Source organism: Excalfactoria chinensis, chromosome 17 (assembly GCF_039878825.1).
Source record: "Excalfactoria chinensis isolate bCotChi1 chromosome 17, bCotChi1.hap2, whole genome shotgun sequence".
In the NCBI taxonomy this organism is placed as follows: domain Eukaryota; kingdom Metazoa; phylum Chordata; class Aves; order Galliformes; family Phasianidae; genus Excalfactoria; species Excalfactoria chinensis.
In genome coordinates, this window is record NC_092841.1 from 9,408,725 (window position 1) to 9,432,809 (window position 24,085).

Here is a 24,085-nt window from a genome sequence, read left to right on the forward strand (position 1 = left end):
CCGGATCCTGAGCGCATGCGCGTGCAACGGGAGGTGATTGGTCCGAGCGCACGTGCACGCTTGCATCCGGACCGACCGCTTCCTACTACCCCGGAAGGGGAAGTGACGGAGCGCCGGAAGATGGCGGCGTGGGGGCGGCTGTGTGAGTGAGCGGCGGGGCGGGCGGCGTGGGGGCGATTCGCTTACCTGCAGCTTTAAAGCCTTTCACCGATACCCTCTAAATCGGGAGAGAAAATAACCCAAAACGTGCCTCTTAACATACATGTTTTTCATCTGCTTTTGTTGTTCCAAATCCAGTTCTGTCCGTCCCACAGCCCGGCCTGGCTGCCGTCCGATGGGCGTCTAAGAAATCCGGGGGCAGCTCTAAGAACTTGGGTGGCCGCAGCCCCGGGAAGCGCTACGGGGCGAAAAAAGTGGAAGGTGGGTCGGGTCGGGAGCTCAGCTGCGTCCCGGGGGCTCCTTGTAGTTGCTGGATGGGGAAATGAGGGCTGCTTCAGCAGGAGGCGGCTGGGCCGTGCTGCCAAGAGAAGGGAAGCAGGCTGAGCTGGAGCCGCGGGCAGCGGGAGGGCGCAGTGAGTCGGCCTGCATTGCCAGCAGCACTGCGAGCGGCCAGAGAAAACAGCTATGGAAAATGTACTGTGAGATACTTGGCCTCTCTGCAGCGTCCAGGAGGAGGGTGGTACCCTGTGGGGTGCCTGATAAGCCTCCTTTCCCTCCATGCTGTGTTAAGACGTTGGGCATTGGAGATGTTTACAAAGGGGAGAATTACGACGTGCAGAGGAAGCCAAAGTACAGATTCTTGCAGCAAAGTGCTCAATAATTAGTGAGTTTGCTCATGAAAACACATCACTGTTAAAGGTAATATAACAAATGCCTTCAGCAAATAGGAAATGCCTTGTACTCTAGAAGCAGTCTCCTCAAAGACCAAAATCGCTTTTTCCCCACTATTTCTCAATCTCCCTCTATTTCCTAGTGCCATTTTCTTTTAGATGCTTTTTGCATTTCAGTTTTTCCATAGAAAAATCCCACAAAAAGCTCCTGGAACTGTTTGTTCTTCTGCCAACCTCAGGGCTTCAAGGAGCTCCGTTTCTCTGTGGTCTGATTGTGCCACTCTGTTGCAGGTATGTTTGTGCACGCAGGCAACATTCTGGCTACTCAGCGATTGATACGCTGGCATCCAGGGGCTCATGTAAGTCACATTTGATCTCAAAGCATGAAGCAGCAGATGCTACTGAAGCCAGGATATCACACAACACAGACAGATGATCTGGTGTGCTGTGGTGAAAAACCTCCAGCCTTTACTTTCTAACACCAACCTGTCTCTTTTCCAGGTGGGGATGGGCCGGAACAAGACACTCTACGCCCTGGAGGACGGGATTGTGAGATACACTAAGGAGGTGTACGTGCCCCCACCCCGCAGCAGCGAGAGCAGGGAGGTGATCTGCTCGCTACCCAAAGGTGCAGTTCTTTATAAAACCTTCATCAGCGTCATCCCGACCACAGAAGTAGGAAGTTTCAAGTTGGTCACCATGCTCTGAGTCTCCTGTGCGACACAGGAAGGGATGGGAGGAGGCAGCTGGGACAGACCACTGCTGCTGGACCGTTGTCTGAAGAGGACAAGAAAATTCTTGCTCTGAAATTAACTGTGCTTTGCTCCCTTGCTCCCAAAGCACACGTAGCTGGTGTTTAGGCATTGGAATCATCTGCTGGCCATTGTAAGAGTGTTCAATAAACGCACTGGAGTTCTTGAGGGTCTTGACTGTTCATAGAATGTTACCTGTGTTTCTTCAGCAGCTCACCTTCCCCTGGAGAACCTGTTCCATTGTTCCACTGTATTAGCTCTATCTAGAATCACCCTTATGACAATACTTGTCGTACTAATCATTCCATCTATTTTTACTCATTTTGAGTCACTGCTGCTATATTTGTTTCTTAGCTCCAAGATATTACAGGACAGGTTCCTTTCCAGCTGTACCCAACTCTGCATCCCAGAAAGCTACATTTTTGCTAGTATCTAATTCACCTCACTGATCAACTGAAACACCTGGAAGCGTTCTGTTTGTAACCACGTGAAGCAATTCTGTGCTCTTAAAGCTAATTTAGAGCATCTGTTAAGAGGCACAAGTCTGAAATGGTATTTGAAACTCAGCAGCTGGAGGTGTCTCATAAAGCCATAATCCACAAGACTTTTCTTTCTGTCTTTCCTCAGTCATTCCATGACTGCATGTGTTACTTCAAAGGATGGAGCCTGAATGTCTTATGGCCAAACTGATCTCATTTTATCTACAGATTTGTAAACAATTTGAAGCACTGGCTTTACAGTAGAAAACAGGTTATCAAAAATCGGTAGTGTAGTGACATTGATAGATTGTCTTCTCTACAAAAGAAGACAAGGTAAAACGCATCACAAACGTATTTCCACCTTTGCTTTACGTTCCCCATGGAGACCACTGGCCATTTTGCCCACCCTGCCGTCCTTTCCCAGGTTGCACACCCAGCTGTGCAGCTTGTCTCAGTGGTATTTGCACACAGCGCTGCCAGCATCACAACCCCTCGAGTTTCTCCAGATCTCTGTCTGAAGTTCATATAAAGCTGCTGCAAACTGCAGAGGAACGTTGCTGGGAGAGCACAGCGAGAGCACAGCGACGCTCTGATGCAGATTCGTTCCGTCACTAACAGGTCAGGATTCCCACTTGGTATCCGATACATTGATAAAGTAAACAGTTTGATATCATAAGAAACATGAAGTAGCACAACACGACCATCAGAGGTCAAATACCTGGTGTGCTTGGCAGTACCTGCCGCGCCCTCACAGAGGTAATGATCCACCAGCCGCCTCCAGGAGCCGAGCAGACCTTCACCTTTGCTTTGCCCCTCATGCAGAGCAAAGCAGCTGGTCTGTTGCTGATCCGCTGCCTTGTGTTTGGCAAAGGGAAGAGCAAGCAGGCATCCCTGCTCATCCAGTCAGAGCTCTGTGGTTATCTCCGTGCTGCAGGGTGGACGTCCACACCAGCTGTGTCCGACTAGCCTGCCTGCAATCAGCTGATTGGAAACAGGAGGGAAGGTCTGAGGTTTGTCTGATCCCTGCGGGGATGGGAGCGATGTCCCAGGCACTTCTGTCACTGATATGAGGGAAGAAGTAGCACAGCAGGCCGAGGTCTTACACAGCTGTGTTTCGCTGACTTTGGTAGCTGAGCGAGGCCTGGGAAGGCTCTGGCACACCACGTCTGTCCGCGGCCTCTGAGGGGATTCCCGTTCCTGAGAAAGCCGGAGGGTGTCGCAGAGCATGTTCATAGGGAGGTGGCAGCTATTGAGAGAGGATGAGAGACAAGCAGATCACCCCATCCCTTCTTACACAGCGGACACAAGGCACAAAAACACCCCCTGCCCGAAACTGAGTTCCTCAGAGCCGCAGGCTGCTGGCTGGCTGTGACCTGCAAGGTGAGAGCCGAGCTCGGCACTTGTTTGCCTCGCAGTGGGGCAGAAACCCACAGGAGATGCTCCAGCGTATCCCACCCGCTCCCTCCAGGATGCCACACGAGGTTCCTGCTCTGTCCTTGCACTGGGCAACGCTTGTTGCAAAGCCAGAGAAGAATTACTTCTGCTGAAACAGGACAGTTGTTCGCTTCCCTTTAGCTCTGTGTAGGCTGTATGGGGGTCTATAAAAGCAGGCTGTAGCCTGTAACTTCATTAAGTTTTCAAGGCTCGGTGCTCCTAGTTTAAGCCCTTGTGCTTTAACTCACACACTTCTGAGCAAGTCACTCAGGCACAGGCCAAGAAATGTTAAGAGTTCAATTACTTGTCCTTGGTGCAGCTGGGCCTTGCTCTCCTGTGCCCTCAGTGCTCTCACATCAGGGCAAGTAATCATTAGTTACAAACCCACAATGCTGAGTGCCAGGTGCTGACTCTTCCAAATATGACACTGCAGCACCACAAGGTGAAAATCCAGGTAAACGAGGGAGCGTTTCGTGCTCCTCTAAGGGCTTCAAATATTTCTGTTCTGCTTTGCTCAACGAGGGCTTTTTGTTCAACGGGAATCTCTTGGGATGCTGCCAGCAGACCTGCCTGGCAGATGCATTTGCTCTGCTGTATTCTGTCCAGGGAGAGAAATCTTAAATACCAGAGCAGGCAAAGCCTCTGGCTCACAGAGGCCATGAGCGCTGTGAGGTAACAGCACGGGGCTGGCAGAAGCTCCTGCTGGGAGCAGGGAGCCGTGGAAGCCTCACAGATCCAGAAATAGCATCCCAAGCCCGGCCTGGCACAGAGCAGCGCTCAGAAGGGCCCGCTCCGCCATCAGCACTTCTGCCCTTACTCCCAGCACAGGCATTTCTGCAAACGCACCGGGAGAGATGAATCATTAACCGTGCGGATGCACACAAAAGGAGCCTCTGAGTACAGTGTGTGCCCTTCCCAGAGATAAAGGCTATCGGGGAATGGCGAGCGTGGGGAGCAGAGTCCAAAAGCACCGGAAATCACTCAAGCCCGATACGGCTGGGAGCAGCGCTGCCCCCCGGCCTTGGCTCACCTCCTGGGAAGGCTCTGCCCACAGCCCAAACCTCTCTGCGATCATCTGATGGATCTCGCGCTGCCGATCCTTCTTCCGCACGCTCTCATAGCTGGGCAGGCGGGGCTGCTCCCAGGAGGGCAGCTGGTAGCTGCTGGGTGGTGCAACGCAGAACAGCTCATCGGCCTGGAAACAAAGCAGAACTGTCAGCACAGCCGGGCTCTGCTGGGAGCCGGTGGCCCAGCGCCGCCTCGGCATGTTTCAGGTTCACCAATACAGGTGCTGCTCCTCGAACCCTTTACGCAGGAAACCCACACACCCTTCCTGGAAGTGATTACACCACAGGTGCACGATGCAGACGTGCTCTACAAGATCCCGACTCCAGGGGATCTGCCCAATCAAAGCAAGACATACAAGGACTAGATGGTGTCCTCTGTAGCATCCCTGGGCCTTCCCCGCCAGTTCTTACGCACAGACAGCTTTTTCAGAGCCCAGCACCTCTTCCACAACCCCCAGGACCTTCCCAGACACCACAACCAGTCTCCTTCCAGGATCTTTGGACCTCGGCTTCCCTTCAGCCCCGCTCCCCTTAGGGAAAGCAGCACCACCTGCATGCCAGGATTCTCGGCAGCGCTCTCCAGCCGTGACGCTCTGCACTGGGGTCCCACCAGCCGCTGGTTGCTGCTGAAGTACGGGGGATGGCAGTCCTGGAAAGAGGGGTCGGGGGGGAGGAGTGAGCTGAAATCCCTCCCGCTGCTGCAGCTCGAGGAAGAGCAGCCGGCTGTGCCCGCACACACTGTGCCTGCGCCCTTCCCGCACCCAGACCCCTCCGGGCACCCGTGTGGGCTGGCAGCGCTGCCGGGCACTGGAGGCTTCACGCAGGTTCAGCAGAATTAGCTTTCATGGGGGACAGGATGACATAAAGAACGGAACAAACAGAGAGCCGGGCGCTCGGCTGCTCCGCTGCTGTAGGTGTAGCTCCGGCATGCGCTCAAGGTCACGGAATTTGTAAATGCTTGTCTATCCCAGGACTCACTTCGGAGCAAACACTGCGAGCAGCTCCGAGGAGCAATTACAGTTCTGATCCTGAGCAGCTTTGCTCCTCTTAAACGCGGTTCCCCGTTTGCTGAGCAACGGCCCGCAAAGCTCCCTCCCGCGGGGCGCTCCCCGCTCTCACACAGCCCTCGGTTCTGCGGAGGGGCAGCGCGTGTGACCGCGCCGGGTTGCGGCTCGGGACCGTCCCGCGCCCGGTCAGCGCGGCACCCCCCGCCCCGCCGCTCCGCGGGAGCCTTCCCGGCACGGGCAGGGGGAAACAGGCCTTTCCGCACCCCGCACCCCCCGCCCGCCGGGGCGCCACGGTTCTCCTCTTCTGTGTACCCGGGGCGCTTCCGAACTGCCGGCCCCGCATGGCTCGGAACGGCGCCTTCCCCGGGCACCGCACAAAGGCCGCGCCGACCGAACACGCCGCTTCCAGGCCCCATTAAAGTGGAGCAGCGCGGAGCCCTGCGCGCCAGCGTGACGAACGAGGGAACGGAAGGAAGGAGGAAAGCGCGTCCCGGGCCGCCGAGGGGAGCCGCGGCGTTACCCCCCCACCCCCCGGCAGAGCCCGGCACGGAGCACTCACGCACTGCCCGGGGCTCTGGAAGAAGCGGCACGAGCAGAGGAACTGGCAGCACGTGGGGTCCCGGCGGTACAGGAGCAGCAGCAGGACGAGCACCGCCACGATGAACACGGACGTGGACACCGCTGCCGGAGGGAGAGGAGACGCGGTGAGCGGCGGGCAGAGCGCGCAGCCCCTCGGCCCGCGGGGTCTGTAGGAATAAAGCAGCGCGGGGAAGCCGGACTCGCCCGACCCAACGGCGCCGAGAGCCCCGCGTGCAGCCGGCGCTTCTCCCGCCGTAACGAGCCGTCGGCTCCGTTCCCAAAGCGCGTCTCGCGACCGGCTCGACTCAGCACCGCCCCGCGCTGCCCCGCGCGTATCTCGGGACGCGGCCACGGCCCCGCCGAGCCTCCGGGTTGCGGTTCTCGGCGGACCGCGTGCGGGGAGCGGAAGCCGTTCCGGCCGCAGGGAACAGACCGAACGCTCCCGGCTCCGTCCCGGCGCCGCGGGGGGACCCCGGAGAACGTCACTCACTGGCAGCGATGACGATGGCCAGCACGTTGCCGTCCATGTCCTCGCCGGGCTGCGCCATATCCCGACCGCTCCGCTCCGCAGCCCGCCGGGCCGGGCCCAGCACAACGCCGGCAGCGGCGCCGCCCCCCGGCCCCATCGGAGGCGGGACCGCAGGTCGCCGTGGCGACGCGACGCGCGGGCGGAGCACCGGGAGGGAACGGCGGCGAGGGGAGCGATCGGCGGGACCGCGTGCGCTACGGGAACGAGAGCCGGTAATTAACGGCGCGCCCCGAGCGCGGAAGGGAGCATCGCCCATAGCCCATCGCCCCCCTGCGCTGCGCCGCGGGACGAAGCGGTTCCGCTGCCACCGAACGGACCCGCAGCGCACAGAGCCGACACGGCGCGCCGCAGGGATCCATCTGTATTTGTGGAGATGTTGCATATTTCAGGTAACTTTACATAACGCTCCCGGCACATTTTGGCGCTCCGCCCGGTGCCGGCCCGGCGCGAACCCACAGCGGGGGAAGAGGACGAGCAGCCCGCGGTGCTGCGGGGGAGGCGGCTCGGAGCTCGGGAGGCGCTGAGCGGAACGTCCCGATCCCCGGCGGCACCCGCAGCCACAGCCCACAGGGAACGTCCGTCCTCGGGCTGCTCACAAACGAACTCCAGCCGCAGTTCCACGCGCGAAGCTCCTCGGGGTGGAAAACCGAACCCGGCCGTCCCCGCGCGGCGTCGGTCTCGCAGAGGAACCTCGATCCCTCGGGCCGGGGAAGCAGAAGCAGCACGGAGCGGATGGAGCCGGCCGGATCTCGCTCATTTCTTCGCTTTGCAGCCAGGGAAGCGCAGCAGATCCCGAGAGCTTCTGCTGACCCAGGAGAAAAGAGCAGGCGGGGCCGGCGGGCCGTGGCACAGGGCAGCTGCCATCGCGTCGCGTTTTGGCAGGAGGCGCATCCCGGCCCGGAGCTGCGGGTGGAGCAGAGACAAGAGGCCACGACATCCCACGGCGGCTTCTTGGGCTCAACCCGCCCTCTGGGCCATCGCACAGCAAACATCGGCAGCTCCAAATGTTTGGCACCGTCGGGCAGTTGCCGTGAGGGCGGCGCGATGCGGCTCCTCTTCAGCCCCAGCAGGAAACGGTAAACAGCAAAACAATAAAAAAAATGTAAACAACCCGGCATCCCGCCCTGCAGCACCAGGACGGCCACGAGAACAAGGTTGGTACAGTCTCAGGGGACGTGGAGACACGAGGACAGCCCGGCCTATGCGGGGTCTCGTCTCTATTGCACTTTGCATCATATATATTTCTATATATATGTATAAAAATACAAACTAAAGGGCTGGGGTCGAGGGCATGAGATGCAAGCCCTGGGCCAGCAGCAGCTCCATGCACGAGGCAGGCTTCGCCCTATCCTGCTCCTGTCTGTCCCTGCACACCTTGCCCTGAAGTTCCTTGCCAGCCTTCCAGGGGAGCAGCCCGCAGCACAAGGCCTGATCCTGCAGAGATCCAGCCTGGGCAGGGCGCTGAGTTGGTGCACAGCCCACCCTGTCGGCCTCCCCCCTCCTCCATCAGCACTTCGCAGGACACCAAGGCCTGGATTGAGAACCATGCAGCTCCCGGCCATCAGCGCCCCACGGTGATGGGCACCCCAACACGCTCCTCCTGGCCAGCAAGTGCCCATTCCTGGGGTTGATGGGTAAGACCACCTCCCCCTCCTCCAAAAGAAACCACAGGAAGATCCGATCCCCTCAGCCCGGCACTTCCCCCTCCTCTTCCTCAAGTAACTACGGTGTGAATCGCACGGGGTGATGCAGTCTGGAGCCCCTCCTAGGGCAGTGATGCAGGATGCCCCTCACTCCCAACGCCGCCCCCCAACTGCTCCTGCTACCTCAGTCGCCCATCAGGTTTGATGGGCCCCAGTTCTGATTTGGGGTCTGGGGACAGTGAGCTCCAGGAGGTTTTGCTGCAGATCTGCAGGGAGGAGCAGGAGTCGCCGCTGCCAACACAGACGTCCGCCACGGACCAGAAGGTGCTGATGGCGCTGTCTGCCCACTCGTCCAGCGCCCGCCCCGTCAGCTGTGCTTTCTGCGCCGCTGCCGCCTCTGCCTCCTCGGGGTGGGGCAGGTTCAGGATCCCCCCCAGGCCCTGGAAGCTCTGCTCCATGTACTCGTTACGGGGGGGGCCTCCATGCAGCCAGCTGCTATCGTCTGTGCAGGACAAGGAGAGAGATGTTACACCGCAGATCCCAGCACTCCGCTCCTCCTCCCAGCACCCTCAGCATCCTGCCCCTTGCAGCCCCCACACCCCAGCCCAAGGAACAGGGAAGCAACTGGAGAATGGATGTGGCAGACCCATATCAGCGCACTGACACACACGGATACACAGAGGAGGATGGCTCCTGCAGTGTCACGGGCTGCAGGCTGGCACCAGGGGGAAGCACAGCAGCCTGCCCACAGAAAGACCTCAGCCCTGATCCCAGGCATCCTCACCTTTCCTGAGAGGCTGCCTGCGGTTGAAGGTCTGGGGCACCACCAAGAACTGGTTCTCCCCCAGGGGTTCCCAGAACTGGAGCAGGCGGATGGTCCAGATGCCGGGGCGCAGAGGCCGGTTCAGGGGTGGTTTGTACTGGGTGAATTCTGTCTCGGCATCCACTGTGATGTCATAGGAGGCGGCAATAACATACGTGGGGTCGATCCACACCACTGTGGCTGTCAGGTTGGGGCCTCGCGACCACTTCTGCATGGCCACTGGCTCATCAAAAGGCCCCATCAAGCCTCCAAAATTGCGGAAGAGCCTTTCCTTGGGGTCCCACTCCGTGCCCACCTGCAGGGACAAGAGGCATGGAGGGGACACTGGGCAAACATGCTACCAGCTCAGGATTTATGCTTCACCATCCCAAACTGGGGAGGGAATGAGCTTTGGAACCCAAAGCAATGCACACCCACCCTGCACTGCCCTCCTGTCTCTGCCTGCACCACATTGGTGCCAATCCAGCTGCATGTGATGCCCTCTGTAGCCAGAGGCGTTGGCACCAGCTGCCTCAACTACCCCCTGAAAGACCCCTTCAAAGCCTTTCCTCCACTGTTCAGCTCTGAAGCCAAATTCCTGGACAGAAGTCCATTCTCAGCCATGACAGTGGCATCACGTCCCTCTGCCTTGCTCAGTGTGCAGGCTTGGAGAGAAAGAAGGGCAGCACGGCATAGAAAAGATCAAGAGGAAAGCAGGATTTTGAGGGAAACTTTTCCCATACCTCGAGGTTCTGTAACCGGTTTGCCTGTCCTCCGTGACCTGCCAGCTTCAGAGCTCCTTGGGGCATCATCCACACCTCCAGGGACTCTGCCCGGCCAGTTGCTGAGTTCTGCACTTCCTGCATCACCAGGTAGCCCTGGAAACGGTCGTCATAGAAATACAAGTGAACACTGGATGGGAAACCTCGGGGCTCAAATCTGGAGAAAGACAGAGGTTGCACAACTGAGCATCAGCATCCTCCCAGCACAACGTGCGGCCACCCCTCAGAGCCTGGTCCAAGCCACGGTCAATGCCCCACCTGCAGAGCTTCTCCTCCTTTGGTGCCACCACAGACATGGCTTTGCGGAGCCCCAGCCTGGAGAAGCCCGTGTAGAACGTGAGGGTGACGTCGCTGAGGCCGCTGAGCCCATCGATGCGGTCGTAGACGTTCTCCCAGTAGGCCTTCAGGGCGGGTGTGTTGGGTGGGTAGCTGCCATACAGGTGGGTGTCCAGGATCTCCAGCACCTCCTGATTGACCGTTGACTCAAATTTGCGGGCAAAGAAGGTGGGTCTGGAGAGTTGCTGGAACAACACAGTCATTTCTAACAGCAATGGTGGCTTCCCCTCCGCTCTCCCACCTTGGCAGGGCGGCTGGGTGTGAGGCAGAGTGAGAGGAAGCATGCTAGGATCCATTCTGCCCCGTCTGATTGCACAGGCTAAGGAGCACAAAGCACAGACTGTGTGTGGGATCCTCTGTGGCAGGATCAGTGGGAGCAAAAAGTACGGTTACTGGTAATGCAGACAGGCTCTAATCTCTCCCGCTGCCTTCCCCTCCATGTGCTCAGGAGCATCCATCCATGCATCATTCACTCCTCGCAATTTGCAATCTCTGCTCAGAAGGGCTCCCACCCACCAAAGCCCCTGCAGAGCTCTGGCCAGGTGGCACAGCTTGCAGGATCAGTGCTGTGCACCATGTCGTACTGCAGCCCCTTGCTAGAAAATCCTGCTGAGGGACAGGGATCTCCCAAACCTCTGCTGTTCAGTTTGCAACTCAGCTCGCTGAGAGCACAGGAGGGTGTCACAAAGCATTTTATCCTGCCAAAGAAGACAGCACTTTTTTCACAGGTTTTAAAGAACAGTTTACAAAGAAAGAGCAGGGAAACGGGAAAGAAAGTCTGGGAAAAGGAGCAGCATTGTGAGCAGAAGCCTGGCTGCTGGGCAGGACAGTCAGCAGCACTCTGCCAGCAGAGCACTTAAACACATCTGTGCTGAGCCCCACCGGGGCTGGAGAGCCAACCCTGCTCCTGTTCCTCCAGGCTGGGGTTTGTGCAGAGCAGTTGGCACTGCACCCAGGGGAGCACCCGCAGGGGAGCTCAGAGGAGAGCTGGGAACAGAGACAGAAGGGAAAGAGCAGGAGGAGGAAGGAGGATCTTTTTCACCTGTAGCCGGAGGAAGTCCTGGGGTTTGAAGTCATTTGGGGAGCACCCGCACCAGTCGACTATGTGTTTATATTGGCACTTACAGCCCAGCTTCCGGTTCCAGTTGGTCACTCGGAGGTTGTTATCGACCAGCGTCTCGCAGGCATGGCTGTTCTCCAGCACCGTGTGGAAGAAGGACTGTATGGCAAAGAAGGGACAGCAGACCAGCGGGGATGGAGGATGGGTGGTTAACAGAGCCCCTCACCCACAGAACAACAGGAAGGCCCGGATGGCTCCCAGCTCCCAGCACAGGGCAACCCACAGCAGATCGGCTCATTCCTGCACATCGCTCCTTATCCCGCCTAGAAGTGTCTGGACCCAAAGCGCAGGGCTGGATACAAACACAGCCCCTTGGCAAATCTGCTCCTCTCCCCCCTCTTTCCTACCAGCAGTCACAAAGCTGCAAGAGCAGAACCTGCAAAGCCCTTCGCAGCTACCCGGGGCAAGGATGGAGCGGGACATTGTTCAGAACAACGGGAAGAAGGTCCCACCGACACCAGCACCACGATTTGGTTCATTTCTTGGCGTGAAGGAACAAGGCTGAGAGAAGATCACAGCTCTCACAGCGAGGGCAGCTCTGAGCTCCCCGCAGCCCAGCAGCACCCACCTCGGCTGGCAGCAGCGTGTAGGTGTAGAACTGCCGCAGCTGGGACACCAGCTGGTCGTCCGCATAGACCACGTACTGCACGAAGCTGCGCGTCAGCGAGAACCAGTCGGAGCCGCCGTCCACCACGATGCCGTCGGGGATGTGGCGCTCACCCAACCTCCACATGTGGGAGTCGCACTCGTGGAACAGGCGGTCCAGCCCCTGCTTCTTGATAAACCTGGGCACAGGGACGAGCACGAGGCGTTAGGGACGTCAACTGCTTTGCCAGGACACAGAGCGGGTCTCTTGCAGCGTAAAGCCCATTTGAACACTTACAATAGAGCTGGCTGTTCAGCTCCTGCAGCTACAGCCAGAACCAGCCCCTGCCCAGCAGTTTTACTTCTTTCTGCTCACATCTCCCTGCTCTCCTGTTCCTCCCCTTGGTCTTTAACTGGGATTACCTGGCATTGTCTCGGCCGTGAGACTTCAGGAAGTTCTTGTCTCGGTATTTGGACAGGAACATCACTAGTTCCTCGTTGGTCCTGATGGGTAAATTATAGAAAGTGTTAGTGGGAAAAAGCAGCCCAGGCTGCAGCAGCCATCAGGCATGAGGAGGAGCCTCAGGCTGCTTGGTAAGTGCTGACTCAGCCCCTTATCCCGTTGCTGGGCAGACACAGCCCCTCTGTCTGGCACCTGCTGAGGTGTGCAGGGATGGTGCACACCCATGTCTTCACATGTGTTCATGTGCACGTTCTCCTGCAACACCCAGGAAAATACGGCCTCTGAGGTATTGGCTGGGCTCCTCTACAGAGATGGGACCAGCTTTCCCCTGAAGCATCAGCACCAGCACGTGGGTGCAATCTCTAACCTCTTCTTCCTTGAGCTCTTTGCTCCTCCCAGCAATGTTACTCCCAAGGCTGCTGGGAAACCATGCAGCCTGAACCCCTCCATTGTCCACCTGACCCATCAAGGTTCCCACCTCGTGGGGTAATCAGTGGCACTCAAGTTGATGAAGAAGTCCCAGGGCCACTCGGTCAGCTCCAGCAGGTCCTTCATGCTACGCAGGTACATCTTCAGCAGGCTGGCACCTCCCCAGATGGTCACCATGCGCCACGGTGTCACGCGGATGTTGGGGTAGTGCTGGGCCAGCTCCACGGCCTCTCGATGGAGGTAGTTGGAGCGCTGCAGGGGACAAAGCTCGTGGTCAGCGAGCAATGCTCCTCCCAGGGCCCTGCCCTTCTCACCACCAGCCCTGCTCTGTCCTTCTGCCCTTCCCACTATCCCCTGTCTCAAAGGCTGAGACCACCCTGCTCCGGGCAAGGGTGACAGATTCTACTATTTCTGGGGAGACAGAGACAGCTGTGGAAGAGTCACAGCGATGACAAACCCCAGCTGGTCACTTCCTCTAGTACAAGAGATGCCTCATCTCCATTTAGCACCTGTCTGCACCCTCACCTCTATGGACTGCTTGGGTGATGGATCCAGACACCATTAGTACATCCTCTCCTTTCTTCCCTCCCCCCTTCACGCACCTTGTCGACGTGGATGTAGAAGAAGTGCTGCTGGTGGTACACAGCCTTGATGAGCCGCTTCAGCTGGCGAATGGCCCTGCCGTGCACCACCAACATGTAGGCGATGCGCACAGGATTGCTGGGGGGCACCTGCTGCAGCCGGCCCTCATCCCACTGGATCACAGGGCTGACCTTCCCTGCACGAGGAAGGGAGGGTTGTCAGCCACCTGCCAGCTTCAGCTCCAGACAGCACAGCCACGGCCCTACCACACACAGCAGGGCACCCTGGCACGAGCAGTCCCTTGTGTTACACTGACAGGGACGTGCTGGGAAAGGAGGGGTGGCCTCCTTTAATGTGATGGAAAGTGCAGCAATGACAGTTGAGCAGCAAGGTCTCAGGTCACAAGTGAGGATTTGCTCAAACACAACAGCAGCGGACACAGAAATAAAAGCTTTCCTTGGGAAGGCCTCAGGTAGGCAGGGATCTCCAGAGAGATCCTCTCACCTCCACTGCCAGCCCCTGTATGAGGGCTGGGAAGGGGTGGATCCTGGCTCCATCCCTTCTGCTCACTCAGAAGCACTGCATGCACCCGAGCTCCCCTGGGTTGGCCCTGTCTTGGCCCTGTCTTTTACCAGGTGCTCCATCAGTGGCTCAAGCCCTGACTTTGCCTTTCCATACACTTCCTCTGGCTATTCAGAACAGAAGGCTCAGCTGCACCTGGCTCCAGTCTCTAAAACTGCTGCTGGTTGGGATGAACAGCCCAGCTTAAGGAGGCTGGTACAGCTTTGATTGGATTTCAAAGGCAGCAGAAATCTGGCAATCAGTGACAGACTGAGGCAGCTTTGGGCCAGGTGGGACGGTCTGGCTGCACAAGGGTGGCCCACACGTCTCACCAGGTCACCCAGATGCCCACAGGCAGCCAGAGCACGTGAGCAGGACTTACCGGAGAGCGGGCAGTGGCGAGGCACAGACAGAGGCATGAGGCTGCCGGCCCGGTGCAGACACACCACGTTGGCAATTTCCTGTTGGCACTGCTTGCTGCTGGCTCTGGCCAGCGCCGAAAGGGCGTCTTTGCCCGTGATCTCACACTTGGGGGTGAAGCTGTTCTCGGTGGGCTGCGGAGCCCCCTCCACGCTGCCCGTGTCACCCTGCTGGAAGACGGCCAGCTGGGCATCCCCGCGCGGCTCCGTCAGGTTCCTCCGGCTGGAGGAGTCCGGTGCAGCCGGCAGCCGCCGTCCCGCTCTGTGTCTGGCTGTCACGGCTCTCACCACCTTTGACACCAGAGCCCCGGGGCTGTCCAGCCGTCCCCGCCATCGGCCGTGCTTCCGGCTTGCGCTGCCCCGGCGCCCAGCAGAGCTGTCTGAGTCCTTGGAGCCATCGCCGTTTTCGGGCAGCCTGGCTTTCTTCTGCCGCTCCTGTTCCAGGTGGATGCAGAAAAGAACACAGTATTAACCCAGGCCTGCTGCCGGTGTGCTCAGAGCATCCTTGTTCCCAGTGCTCTACGTCTGTGTCCCACTGGAGCCCAACAGTGCTGGCTGCCGGTGTCACCACAAGCAAGGGAGGCAGGGGTACCACTCACTGCAGTGTCTCCTCAGGGCTGAGCAGAGGAAGCCCAGAGCAGCGACGTGACCCTCCTGCCCTCAGCAGAACAACCAGCTTCCAGCACTCGGCTGGAGCGGATGCAGTGACCAGCTTCTCTAGAAATCCCTTTAACAAACCTTCCCACGGAGCCAAGTGTGTGCAGAGGGAACAGCTAATTGCACTTCATTACCTCTGCCAGGCTGGCTGATTAGCAGAAATGAGTTAGCCTTGGGGAGAGCGGAGAGCTGCTCCTGGACAGAGAAGTTTGGATGGTAGCGATGAGGGAGGCAGCTGCAGGGCCAAGGAACGGAGCTGCCCGTGGGCTTGGCATGACAGATGCAGGAAGGGGCCACAGGGCTGCTTGGTTCCCCCAGGGCTGGTGCGAGCAGGGGTCAGGTTAAGCCCACCACCACGCAGCCAGGTGTCACAGCCAGCTCCAGCCGGGGGGTGACTGATGAGCAAAGAGTCTCTTCCACAGACTCAGCCCAGCCCCAGAAGACCTTCTGGCCCTGCCAGCACAGCCCGGCAGGGTGCAGCCCAGCAGGGTGCCCACGCACAGAACCCCACGTGTCCCCTGGAAGGAATTTGGCTGCTATTCACAGCAGGGAATTCCTCAGAAACATCACCAGCCTTTCTACAGCTGCCAGCTAACAAACTGAATGGCTTCTAATTACTGCACCACAGCAGAACGATCCCTCCACCCAGCCAGGCACAGAACAGCCCCAGCCACGTTGCTCTGCTGTATTTAGAGCTGATGCACTGGACTCTTTGGCAGAGCCAGCAGCTGCCTGTCCCTCCTCCCAGCAAACATGGATGACTCCAGCCACCTGCCAGCGGTCACTTCCTCCTCCTGCATCCCAACTGCTTCCATTGGGGTCCACATGGTGCCATGACCCCGGTCCCCATCAAATACCAGCTCTCATCAGGAAAAACAAATGCCCAAATGTTCCAGGGAACGTGACGCTCGGCTGCTGTTAGTTCAGCCGGCAGCAGGTCCTCAAAGTCACGATTCAAATGGGCTCAATCACAGCAACTAAAAACAAACTGGCTGGGGAAAAAAAAAAACACAAAACCCGAGAAATCTCAGCAAAGCTGGAAGATGTTTTGTAGGAAGCTTCTCTGGAGGCTGCAGCACATGGATGACAGCAACACGGCAGCACCAGAGAGGGTGGACGGAGGGAGGTGAGAGCACGAAGACGTGATTGGGCTGCAACACTTCTCCCCAGTGACAGCTCCTCACCTCCACCCACAGAGACACTTTGTGGTTCTGTGCTCAAACCTGCACAGTGCAATGAACCAGCGGCACCACCGAGCTGCCGGAGTGCTGCTCAGGAGCCAGCAGTGCTGCTGGGACACTCAGAGGCTCCGCTGTGCGGGCTGGGGTACTCATGAGTCCCATCTGAGTGCACAACACGCTGGTGCTGCCTGCAGTGGATGTGCTGTCAGTGCAGGTTGTGAACCAACACAGCAGGTCCCAAAGCACCAAACACAGAGCAGACCTTTCTCTCCTGTCGGCCTGGACAGGGATGGGGGTGGCTGATCCTGGTGGAACAAGGTCATCCTGGATGAAGAAGTCCCAACACACCAATTGCTGCTGCAGTAACATGAAATTCAGCGTAGATCTGGGCGAATGGAGATCGATACACCATAAAGGAAGGGTACAGCCAACAGCAGCCAGAGCAGCCCTTTTGGGGAACACCTGAGCTGTCAACGTGGGGCCCTATGCAGGGTAACCATCAGCTGCTGCACTGCTCTGAAGGGGAAGGCGAGCTCGCCTCACCCCCGATGCTGCACAGAGCATGGCAGACTTGCAGCTCCCTTGTGCTCACTCCTGCGAGTCACAGTTGGCTTGTGGTGGGGATGAGCCAGGCTACAGCAGTGTCCATTAGTGGGAAGGAGCCGTTTACTCAACAAATTAGATCCCAGAGTCTCCCAGATCCATCCAAGCCCACAAGGTCAGGTTCTCCAGGGAGTTCTCCTGCCTTCATCTCTACCAGAAACACCCCAGGGAACAGCGGCTCCTCCAGGTCTGGCTAAAATCAGGAGCTGCAGGAGAGCACGGAAGCAAAGAGCTTTGTTGTCTTTCTAAAAGTAACAGCGAACTGGACTTTTCCCAGCTTGCTGATGGGTTTGAGCTGTCAGTGAAGTTCAGGATGCTTCTTGCATTCTCCAGAGAGGCTTCTCCGTTCCAGTCCCAAGAGCTGTAATCCTGCTGATGGTGAGCTGTCCCTGTACAGACGAGGGGGCCAAACCTTCAGTGCCCAGCTCAGTGCCAGGAGTGGCAGGAGGAAAGCAGGACAGACAAGCAGGCTGCACAGGGCAGGAGCAAAAGCAGGCAGAGCTGACAGCAGTGGCACCACGAACTGCCTGTCCAAGTGATAACAGGAGCAGTGCAGGGCGGTGCAGAGAGGGAAAGGGAAGCCGGGATTAGTGAAGTGCTCCAGCCAAGGTCAGAGAAAGAGCACAGCGCTGTCAGCCACACCTCCGCACTCCCAGCATCTTCAAATCAAAGGTAACTCCGTGTCCGCTCTCCTTGACACACGCAGCTCCCGGTTTTGACTCACTGCTGCACTGACCCAGCCCTGGGGCTGGTGATCGACCTGCTGGGTGTGTGACCGTCCTACAGACCTTCCTCGTACCTGGACAACTGGCTGCTCCACTCCTTTTTGCCCTCGAGGAGAAGTTTCGAGTCCACAAAAACTCCTGTGGCTGCAGGGCACCTCCAGCAGCACCTCCAGCAGACAGGGAGGCGGCCACAGAGCGGAGGTGAGGAGCTCCTTCCTTTTCCTCCCCTTCCCTTCCCTTCCCTTTCCTTTCCTTCCCTTTCCTTCCCCTTCCCTGTGTTCCCGGGGGTTCGAGCTGTCTGTGCCCCTCACCCCTGCAGCAGGCCAGGCCTGGGCACAGCGTGAGCGGCTCCGAACAAATAAACGCATCGCAATGAACGGCCCGGAGCTGAACAGCTCCCACCTCTGCTGTCCCCTCCCCTCCCCGCGCCGTGCAGACCCACCGCCCGCAGCCCCGCACGACCCCGAGGCCGCGGCCCGCAGCCGCCCCGCTCAGCCTCACGCCGCCAGCGCCGCTCCTCAGCCTCGCCCCGAGCGGAGCCCCCCGACCCCGCCGGCAGCCGCGGACCCCGCTCGGCCCGGCCCGACCCACCCTCCGCCCCGGGCCCGGCCCGGCCCCGCCCGTTCGCCGTCCCCCCCCGCACCTCGGCCGGACCCTCCTCGTCGAGGCCGGCGGAGCTCCAGAGCACGAGTCCCTGCAGCAGGAGGATGGCGAGGGCCGTGGCCACGGCCAGCCGGTACCGCCGGGCCAGCTTCCGCACCCGGGCGCTCGCCACCATCGTCACGGCCGCTCCGCCGCCACGGGGCGGGCTGCGGCGCGCACGCGCGACCGGGGGTGGGCGGGGCGGACGGCGCGGGCACGAGGGGCGCCGGAGCGCGCGCGTGTGTGTGCTCGTGCGCGTGCACAGCGGGCCCTGCGCGCGCTTGTGCGCGTGTTCCTGCGGGCGGCACGAGGCGCTCGTGGCAGCCGCGTGTCAGCGGGGCCGCGCGGGGACGAGGCTGGGCCGGGACGAGGGCGGCTGCGGGGTAACGGAGGGCCGGGGCTGCCCTCGGGGAGCCGTTCGGTCCCGGGGCGCCGCCATCTGTGCCCGGGGCAGCAGAGAAGAGGCGGCCCCGCCACGCGGAGCTGTGCGACGGATCCACCGGGTGTGGTTGTTTAATTAGAAAGGAGCGACGTCCTGCGCGGAGCGGCGCATCGGGGGGCGCACGGGGCAAGTGATGTGCCGAGGTGGGGGGGGCTGAGCCGCGGCACGTTGGCTGTGGGGGCGCGGAGCCACGGCAGAACGCCCTGAGGGAGGGCGGGGATGCGAGGAGCCACTTCCCAGCTGCTGTGCAGGGCGGGTGGGAGCATCTCTGCCAGCTGAACCCCAGCACGGGACACCCAAACGCGGGGACTATTTCTTGCTCCCAGCACAGTTGCCACATTGGGCACGAGGTCCCTGAACGCAGGGGGTGATGTTATCCCCTCTTGCTCAACCTCTTCTTGTCTTGGGCTGTTCCAAAGAAGCGCCGGAGGCTGTGAAAGCAGCAGCTCTGTCACGCAGTTGGTTCCTGGCTGCCCATAGAACCGTCCCGATGCTCCCGAGTGGGGCTCCGTGTCCTGAGCAGCTCCCGCTGCCATCGGCCCCAGCAGACAGCAGTGCTGGCTGCCCATCATCACTGTGCTGCACGCTGCTGGCTGGGAGCCATGTTGGCATAGAGCTGCTCCTGCTCCTCCAGAGGGATTTTGCACACCTGGGTATAAAGGGTCTCTGCATTCTCTGCCAAATTCTGGGAAAAGAAGGAAATAAATATATATATAAAGAACAAGGAACGTCCACAGCTGGAGCCTTTTCCACCCCTTTCAAGTGCCCAGTAGCAGCCAAAGGACCAGAGAGCACGAGGGCGCCCTCATTATCTGCGGTTATCATCCACGTGTAACCTGCACATCCAACCCGGCCCTGCCCCACACCGGGTCCACCCAGTACAGCCCCCAGGTGTGCTTTCTGCCTGCTGCTGCCGTGTGCTTTCCCACCTGGCCAGGCTTCTTGACCTCCGAATATTCGGTGGCTGCTTGTGGGGATACAGCCCTGACGTTGCTGTACAGCTGGCTCTGCTCCGTGCCCACATGGCTGATATCCGCATACTGCAGCACCTCCTGCAACCAACCGAGAAGAGTCAGGGCAGCTCCCATCCCACTGCCCTCTGTGACCAGTGCTGGGATGGTGGCGGGGGCACAGAGTGCAGCACTTCCCCCTTCCCACACAGCTCCCCGTGCTCTTTGCCTTACCGAGTTGGCTGTGCCACGAGTGCTGCACATCTCGATGGATGCTCCTGCGAGGGCTGCGTGAGATGCAGTCATGGTCAGACCAAAGGGAAAGCAGAGGAACAGCAGCGTGTGAAACCCTGCGCTGCTGCAGCCAACCTCAGTGCAGAGCAGGAAGGAACCCAGAGCGTCCGACCCAAAGCAGCTCTGCAACAAACGCAGACCCACTGGAAAGCTGGCAGCCCCACTGCCCCTCCCCGTCCTGGCACCAAAATCTGCATCAGATCCACCAGCAGAGGCACACAGAAAGGCACACAGGAAGGCACACATGAAGGCACACAGAAAGGCACACAGAAAGGCACACATGAAGGCACACATGAAGGCACACAGAAAGGCACACATGAAGGCACACATGAAGGCACACAGAAAGGCACACAGGAAGGCACACATGAAGGCACACAGAAAGGCACACAGAAAGGCACACATGAAGGCACACATGAAGGCACACAGAAAGGCACACATGAAGGCACACATGAAGGCACACAGAAAGGCACACAGGAAGGCACACATGAAGGCACACATGAAGGCACACATGAAGGCACACATGATGGCACACATGAAGGCACAGGTGCCAGCTTTGCTCACCCTTCTTCCTCTTCCGGGACAGAATTACCAGAACAGCAGCAGAAAGTGCAAGAAGAAACAAAACCACCGCGATGCACGGGATGAGGATGTCCACAACTATGTCCAACCTGCAAGACGAAAGAGTTTCTGTTCTCTCACCTCTGCTCAGCTGCAAAGCCAGCAGCAGCCACTGCAGAGCAGGTATGTGGGCACAGGTGGCAGCTGCTCCTGCTCACTTTGCTCAGCACGGTCAAGTCTGTGGGCAAGGGGCTTGCCTGGAGAGCAAGGGAAGCAGGCGGTCCTTGGCCTGCAAGGAGCAGCAGCAAATGGGACACCGTTCTGAGAGCTGCAGCACCTCCAGTGTTTTAAGAACCCCCTATTGCCACTAGTTCTGCTCTGCTCTGGATGCACTGTTTGGTGACCTGCTTTGCTGCCAGCAGTAACAAGGCACGGTCACTGTGTCAAGGGGCTGGTTTAGAGGAGGGGATCACCCTTGTACACACTGACGGGAACCTCAGCCTTGCCCACGTCTTGCATCACCTCTGAGAGACAGAGGAGAGGGGAAGCTCTGCTGCTGCCATCCTGCCTTGGACACCCCCTGTGAGGCCACGTGTGACTGCAAAGCAGAACAGGACCCAGCTCAGCGCATAAGCGGCTTCCCACAAGCACGCAGCCCCTGTTTGATATGGGGAAGGAAATGGGATCAGCGGTGCAGCCCAAGCTCTCGTCTCACACAGCTGTGACCTGCTGCTTTCTCCTGCTGCTCAAAGCCAGCGGGCAGGTGTGGCTCTGCCAGGTCCCACATTTCTCTCTGTGCAGAGCAGCCGTCTGACAGGACACAGGGGCACCTTCTGAAGGCAAAGGCAGGAGGTCTGAGCCCGCCAGGCAGCGCCGGCCACGGGTGGTACTCACTGCTCTGCACTGAGGTCTCCGGGGAAAGTAGGACGTGCGGTCTGCTTTGCAGTTTCCTGCTGGGGAGACATCCATGTGGAGCCTGAAATGGGGCCAGAGGGAATGGCTGATGTGGAGGGCAGAGCTGAGGACTTGGGGTTCGGATCTGTGAAAGAACAGGAAGTGCTCAGCACATCTGCCTGCCACCATGGGAAACAATGCAGGCTGGGAGAGCTGGAGGTGATGCACTCAGTGTCACCCCAGGGGACCCAGAGTCACACACACACACACAGCCCCACAGGTGAGGCTCTGAGCCCCCTCCCCAGGGCTGCAGTGGGGCCCAGCAGTCCCAGCCCCCCCACCCCCACACACCAACAGTGGTACCTGTATGGCTCTGATCTGGGGGTCTAGTGCTCCTCGGTGGGAAATGGGGTGGGAGTGAGGGACCCCGTGGTGGCACAACATATGGGCCAGGGGAGCACAGGGAAAGCCAGCAGGATGAGAGCAGAGTGGAAGCGGAGCATGAGAACAGGGTGATGCCCTGCAGAGAGGGGGGCAACTGAAGCTGGGGCAACAAAAAGGGACCATGGTGAGACCCCTACCATGGTGGCAGCCTGCACAGCCTGGTGACACATCCCAGGGCAGCTCCATGTTGGGTGCCCAGCTCCTCCCGTTGGCTGCATCCCACAGCCCTGCTCCTGGCATTTCTCCTTAACCATGGGGAGCCCCACGTGCACTGACCTGAGAGCACGGTGACCCGCACCATGTTGGTGACATCCTGCTGCAATAAGTGTCTCCGCACCCCACAGATGTACGTTCCCGCATCCCCTGCAGTCAGGTCCTTCATGGTCACAGTGAACACCCGCTGAGTGCGGTTGTCCCAGATGGAGGTCCGGCCCCGCTGCACCCAGGGCTGCTGCTCCGAGGTGATGACGATGTAGGTTTTATATGAGCAGCTGAGAAGTGTCCCAGGGTGGCACCAGTATTTCGGGTACGTCTCATATCCCTCCTGGTAGGAGCAGGACACCGAGAGGGACCCCCCGAGGTTCCCCGTCACGGCACTGGGTCCCTGCAGCGCCCAGCTGAGGAGGCACAGATCCGCACAGCAGAGCAGCAGCAGCAGCCGCATGGCCCCACCGGCTGCGGGACGCCGAGGCTGAGGAGCAGCGGAGCTCTGCGTGCCGCCGCCTCCGGCACCGCTGCCGTCGGGAGCCTGGAACTCGGGCCCAGAGGTTCCCCCCGCCCCCTGCACCCCCTCGTGGCAGCCGGAGGGAAGCACGGAGCCGGGACGGGGCCCGGAGCGGAGCTTTATTGCGGGGAGAACCTGTGCGGGGCTGCGGGGCGCGGCCGGGTATCCGCTCCGCAGGTTCAGCCACAGCACGGCCGCGCTCATGGCCAGCAGGGCCAGCACCTGCAGGCCCGCCAGCACTGGGAACAGGGACTGCGAGCCGAGGCGGCCTGGAGCGGTTTCTGTCCCCGGAGCGGTGTCCGTCCCCAGCGCTGAAGTCCCCATCGGAGCGTCCGTCCCCAATGGCAGCGGCCGTGGGGTGGTCGGAGGGAGCGCAGCGTCAGCGCTCCGTGTTGTGTCTGCAGAAGCATGCGGCAAACTGAGCAGCTCCCGACCCTCCCACCTCTGTGCCCCGTTCCCAGACCCACAGCCCTGCCCCGACGTGGCGGTTGTGGGTCTGGGGGCAAAAGCTCTGGTGCCAGGCAGGGAACAGGCAGGGACTGACCTGAAAGCACGATGAGCCACACCGCGTTGGTGACATCCTGCTGCAATAAGTGTCTCCGCACCCCACAGATGTACGTTCCCGCATCCCCTGCAGTCAGGTCCTTCATGGTCACAGTGAACACCCGCTGAGTGCGGTTGTCCCAGATGGAGGTCCGGCCCCGCTGCGCCCAGGGCTGCTGCTCCGAGGTGATGACGATGTAGGTTTTATATGAGCAGCTGAGAAGTGTCGAAGGGTAGCACCAGTATTTCGGGTACGTCTCATATCCCTCCTGGTAGGAGCAGGACACCGAGAGGGACCCCCCGAGGTTCCCCGTCACGGCACTGGGTCCCCGCAGCGCCCAGCCGGGGAGGCACAGATCCGCACAGCAGAGCAGCAGCAGCAGCCGCATGGTCCCACCGGCTGTGCTTCTGCCCTCCTGCAGATCACACTGTTCCTGTCCTTCAGGGCTGTGCCTTCCCCTTTCTGCTTCACTCATGGCCGGGCACTTGCAGAAGTCATCCTGCAATGTGCAATTCTGGTTTCCTCTGCTCTTGGCTCATTTCCTGCATCCTTCTGTCACCAGCAGCACTCGGTTCCCACACCCTGTGCCTCGCTGTCCAGCTCCAGCCCAAACTACCCTCACCCATCACACCCCTCTCCCCGAGTCGTGTCTCTCCAGGCCTTCCCCCATCCCCAGTCCTCGTCCACCTTCAGCTCCGGTTCCTCCCACCCCTTGCCATTGCCCTGGCTGACAGGTTGGGTTCAGTGTAGCCATGGAACGGGGTTCCATCAGGCTGATGGGGTTCCCACAGCTCGATTTGGGCAAGCTATCTTCTGTGACACTCTAAATGTACCGGGAGAGGATTCAGTGTGCACTGAAAGGCCCCACGTAAATGGCAGCACTGCTTCTGCTGCCACTGAGCACAGAGCATGGGAAGGGGCACCATCCCTGGTGGAGCTCAGCAGGGGGTGGATGTGGAGCCACGGGTGGGATGCAGTGAGGAGAGGAAGCTCCAGGTGTGCTGTGAGCTCTGGGCTCAGGGTGGACA

At 59.6% G+C, this 24,085-nt stretch overlaps 4 protein-coding genes across 5 annotated transcripts; 1 reads left to right on the forward strand and 3 right to left on the reverse strand.

Annotated features, from left to right (window-relative positions):
* The first annotated feature begins 35 nt into the window (after positions 1-35).
* Positions 36-1,747, forward strand: MRPL27 (mitochondrial ribosomal protein L27). Its single transcript, XM_072352206.1, has 4 exons — positions 36-142; positions 298-420; positions 1,122-1,189; positions 1,332-1,747. Exons 1-4 carry the CDS (start codon positions 121-123, stop codon positions 1,536-1,538), a joined length of 420 nt encoding a protein of 139 aa, XP_072208307.1. The 5' UTR covers positions 36-120; the 3' UTR covers positions 1,539-1,747.
* A 428-nt stretch (positions 1,748-2,175) lies between these two features.
* LOC140260135 (uncharacterized) lies at positions 2,176-7,059 on the reverse strand. Its single transcript, XM_072352171.1, has 5 exons — positions 6,639-7,059; positions 6,129-6,250; positions 5,113-5,211; positions 4,526-4,690; positions 2,176-3,307 (listed from the first exon to the last, which is right to left on the reverse strand). Exons 1-5 carry the CDS (start codon positions 7,057-7,059, stop codon positions 3,161-3,163), a joined length of 954 nt encoding a protein of 317 aa, XP_072208272.1. The 3' UTR covers positions 2,176-3,160.
* On the reverse strand, positions 7,027-18,381 carry XYLT2 (xylosyltransferase 2). The gene is made up of 11 exons (XM_072352116.1): positions 18,209-18,381; positions 14,363-14,834; positions 13,440-13,615; positions 12,887-13,089; positions 12,369-12,449; positions 11,929-12,145; positions 11,283-11,459; positions 10,163-10,425; positions 9,866-10,061; positions 9,105-9,438; positions 7,027-8,822 (listed from the first exon to the last, which is right to left on the reverse strand). The coding sequence occupies exons 1-11, from the start codon at positions 18,341-18,343 to the stop codon at positions 8,500-8,502; spliced, it is 2,577 nt and encodes an 858-aa protein (XP_072208217.1). The 5' UTR covers positions 18,344-18,381; the 3' UTR covers positions 7,027-8,499.
* A 715-nt stretch (positions 18,382-19,096) lies between these two features.
* Positions 19,097-23,463, reverse strand: LOC140260114 (uncharacterized). 2 transcript variants are annotated; one of them, XM_072352125.1, is made up of 7 exons: positions 23,058-23,463; positions 22,066-22,911; positions 21,346-21,427; positions 20,455-20,561; positions 19,834-19,886; positions 19,579-19,701; positions 19,097-19,334 (listed from the first exon to the last, which is right to left on the reverse strand). In XM_072352125.1, exons 1-7 carry the CDS (start codon positions 23,443-23,445, stop codon positions 19,221-19,223), a joined length of 1,713 nt encoding a protein of 570 aa, XP_072208226.1. In that variant the 5' UTR covers positions 23,446-23,463; the 3' UTR covers positions 19,097-19,220. The 2 variants fall into 2 exon arrangements, with proteins under 2 accessions (XP_072208226.1, XP_072208225.1); XM_072352124.1 differs by having other exon boundaries at positions 21,346-21,490.
* Between the last annotated feature and the right edge of the window lie 622 nt (positions 23,464-24,085).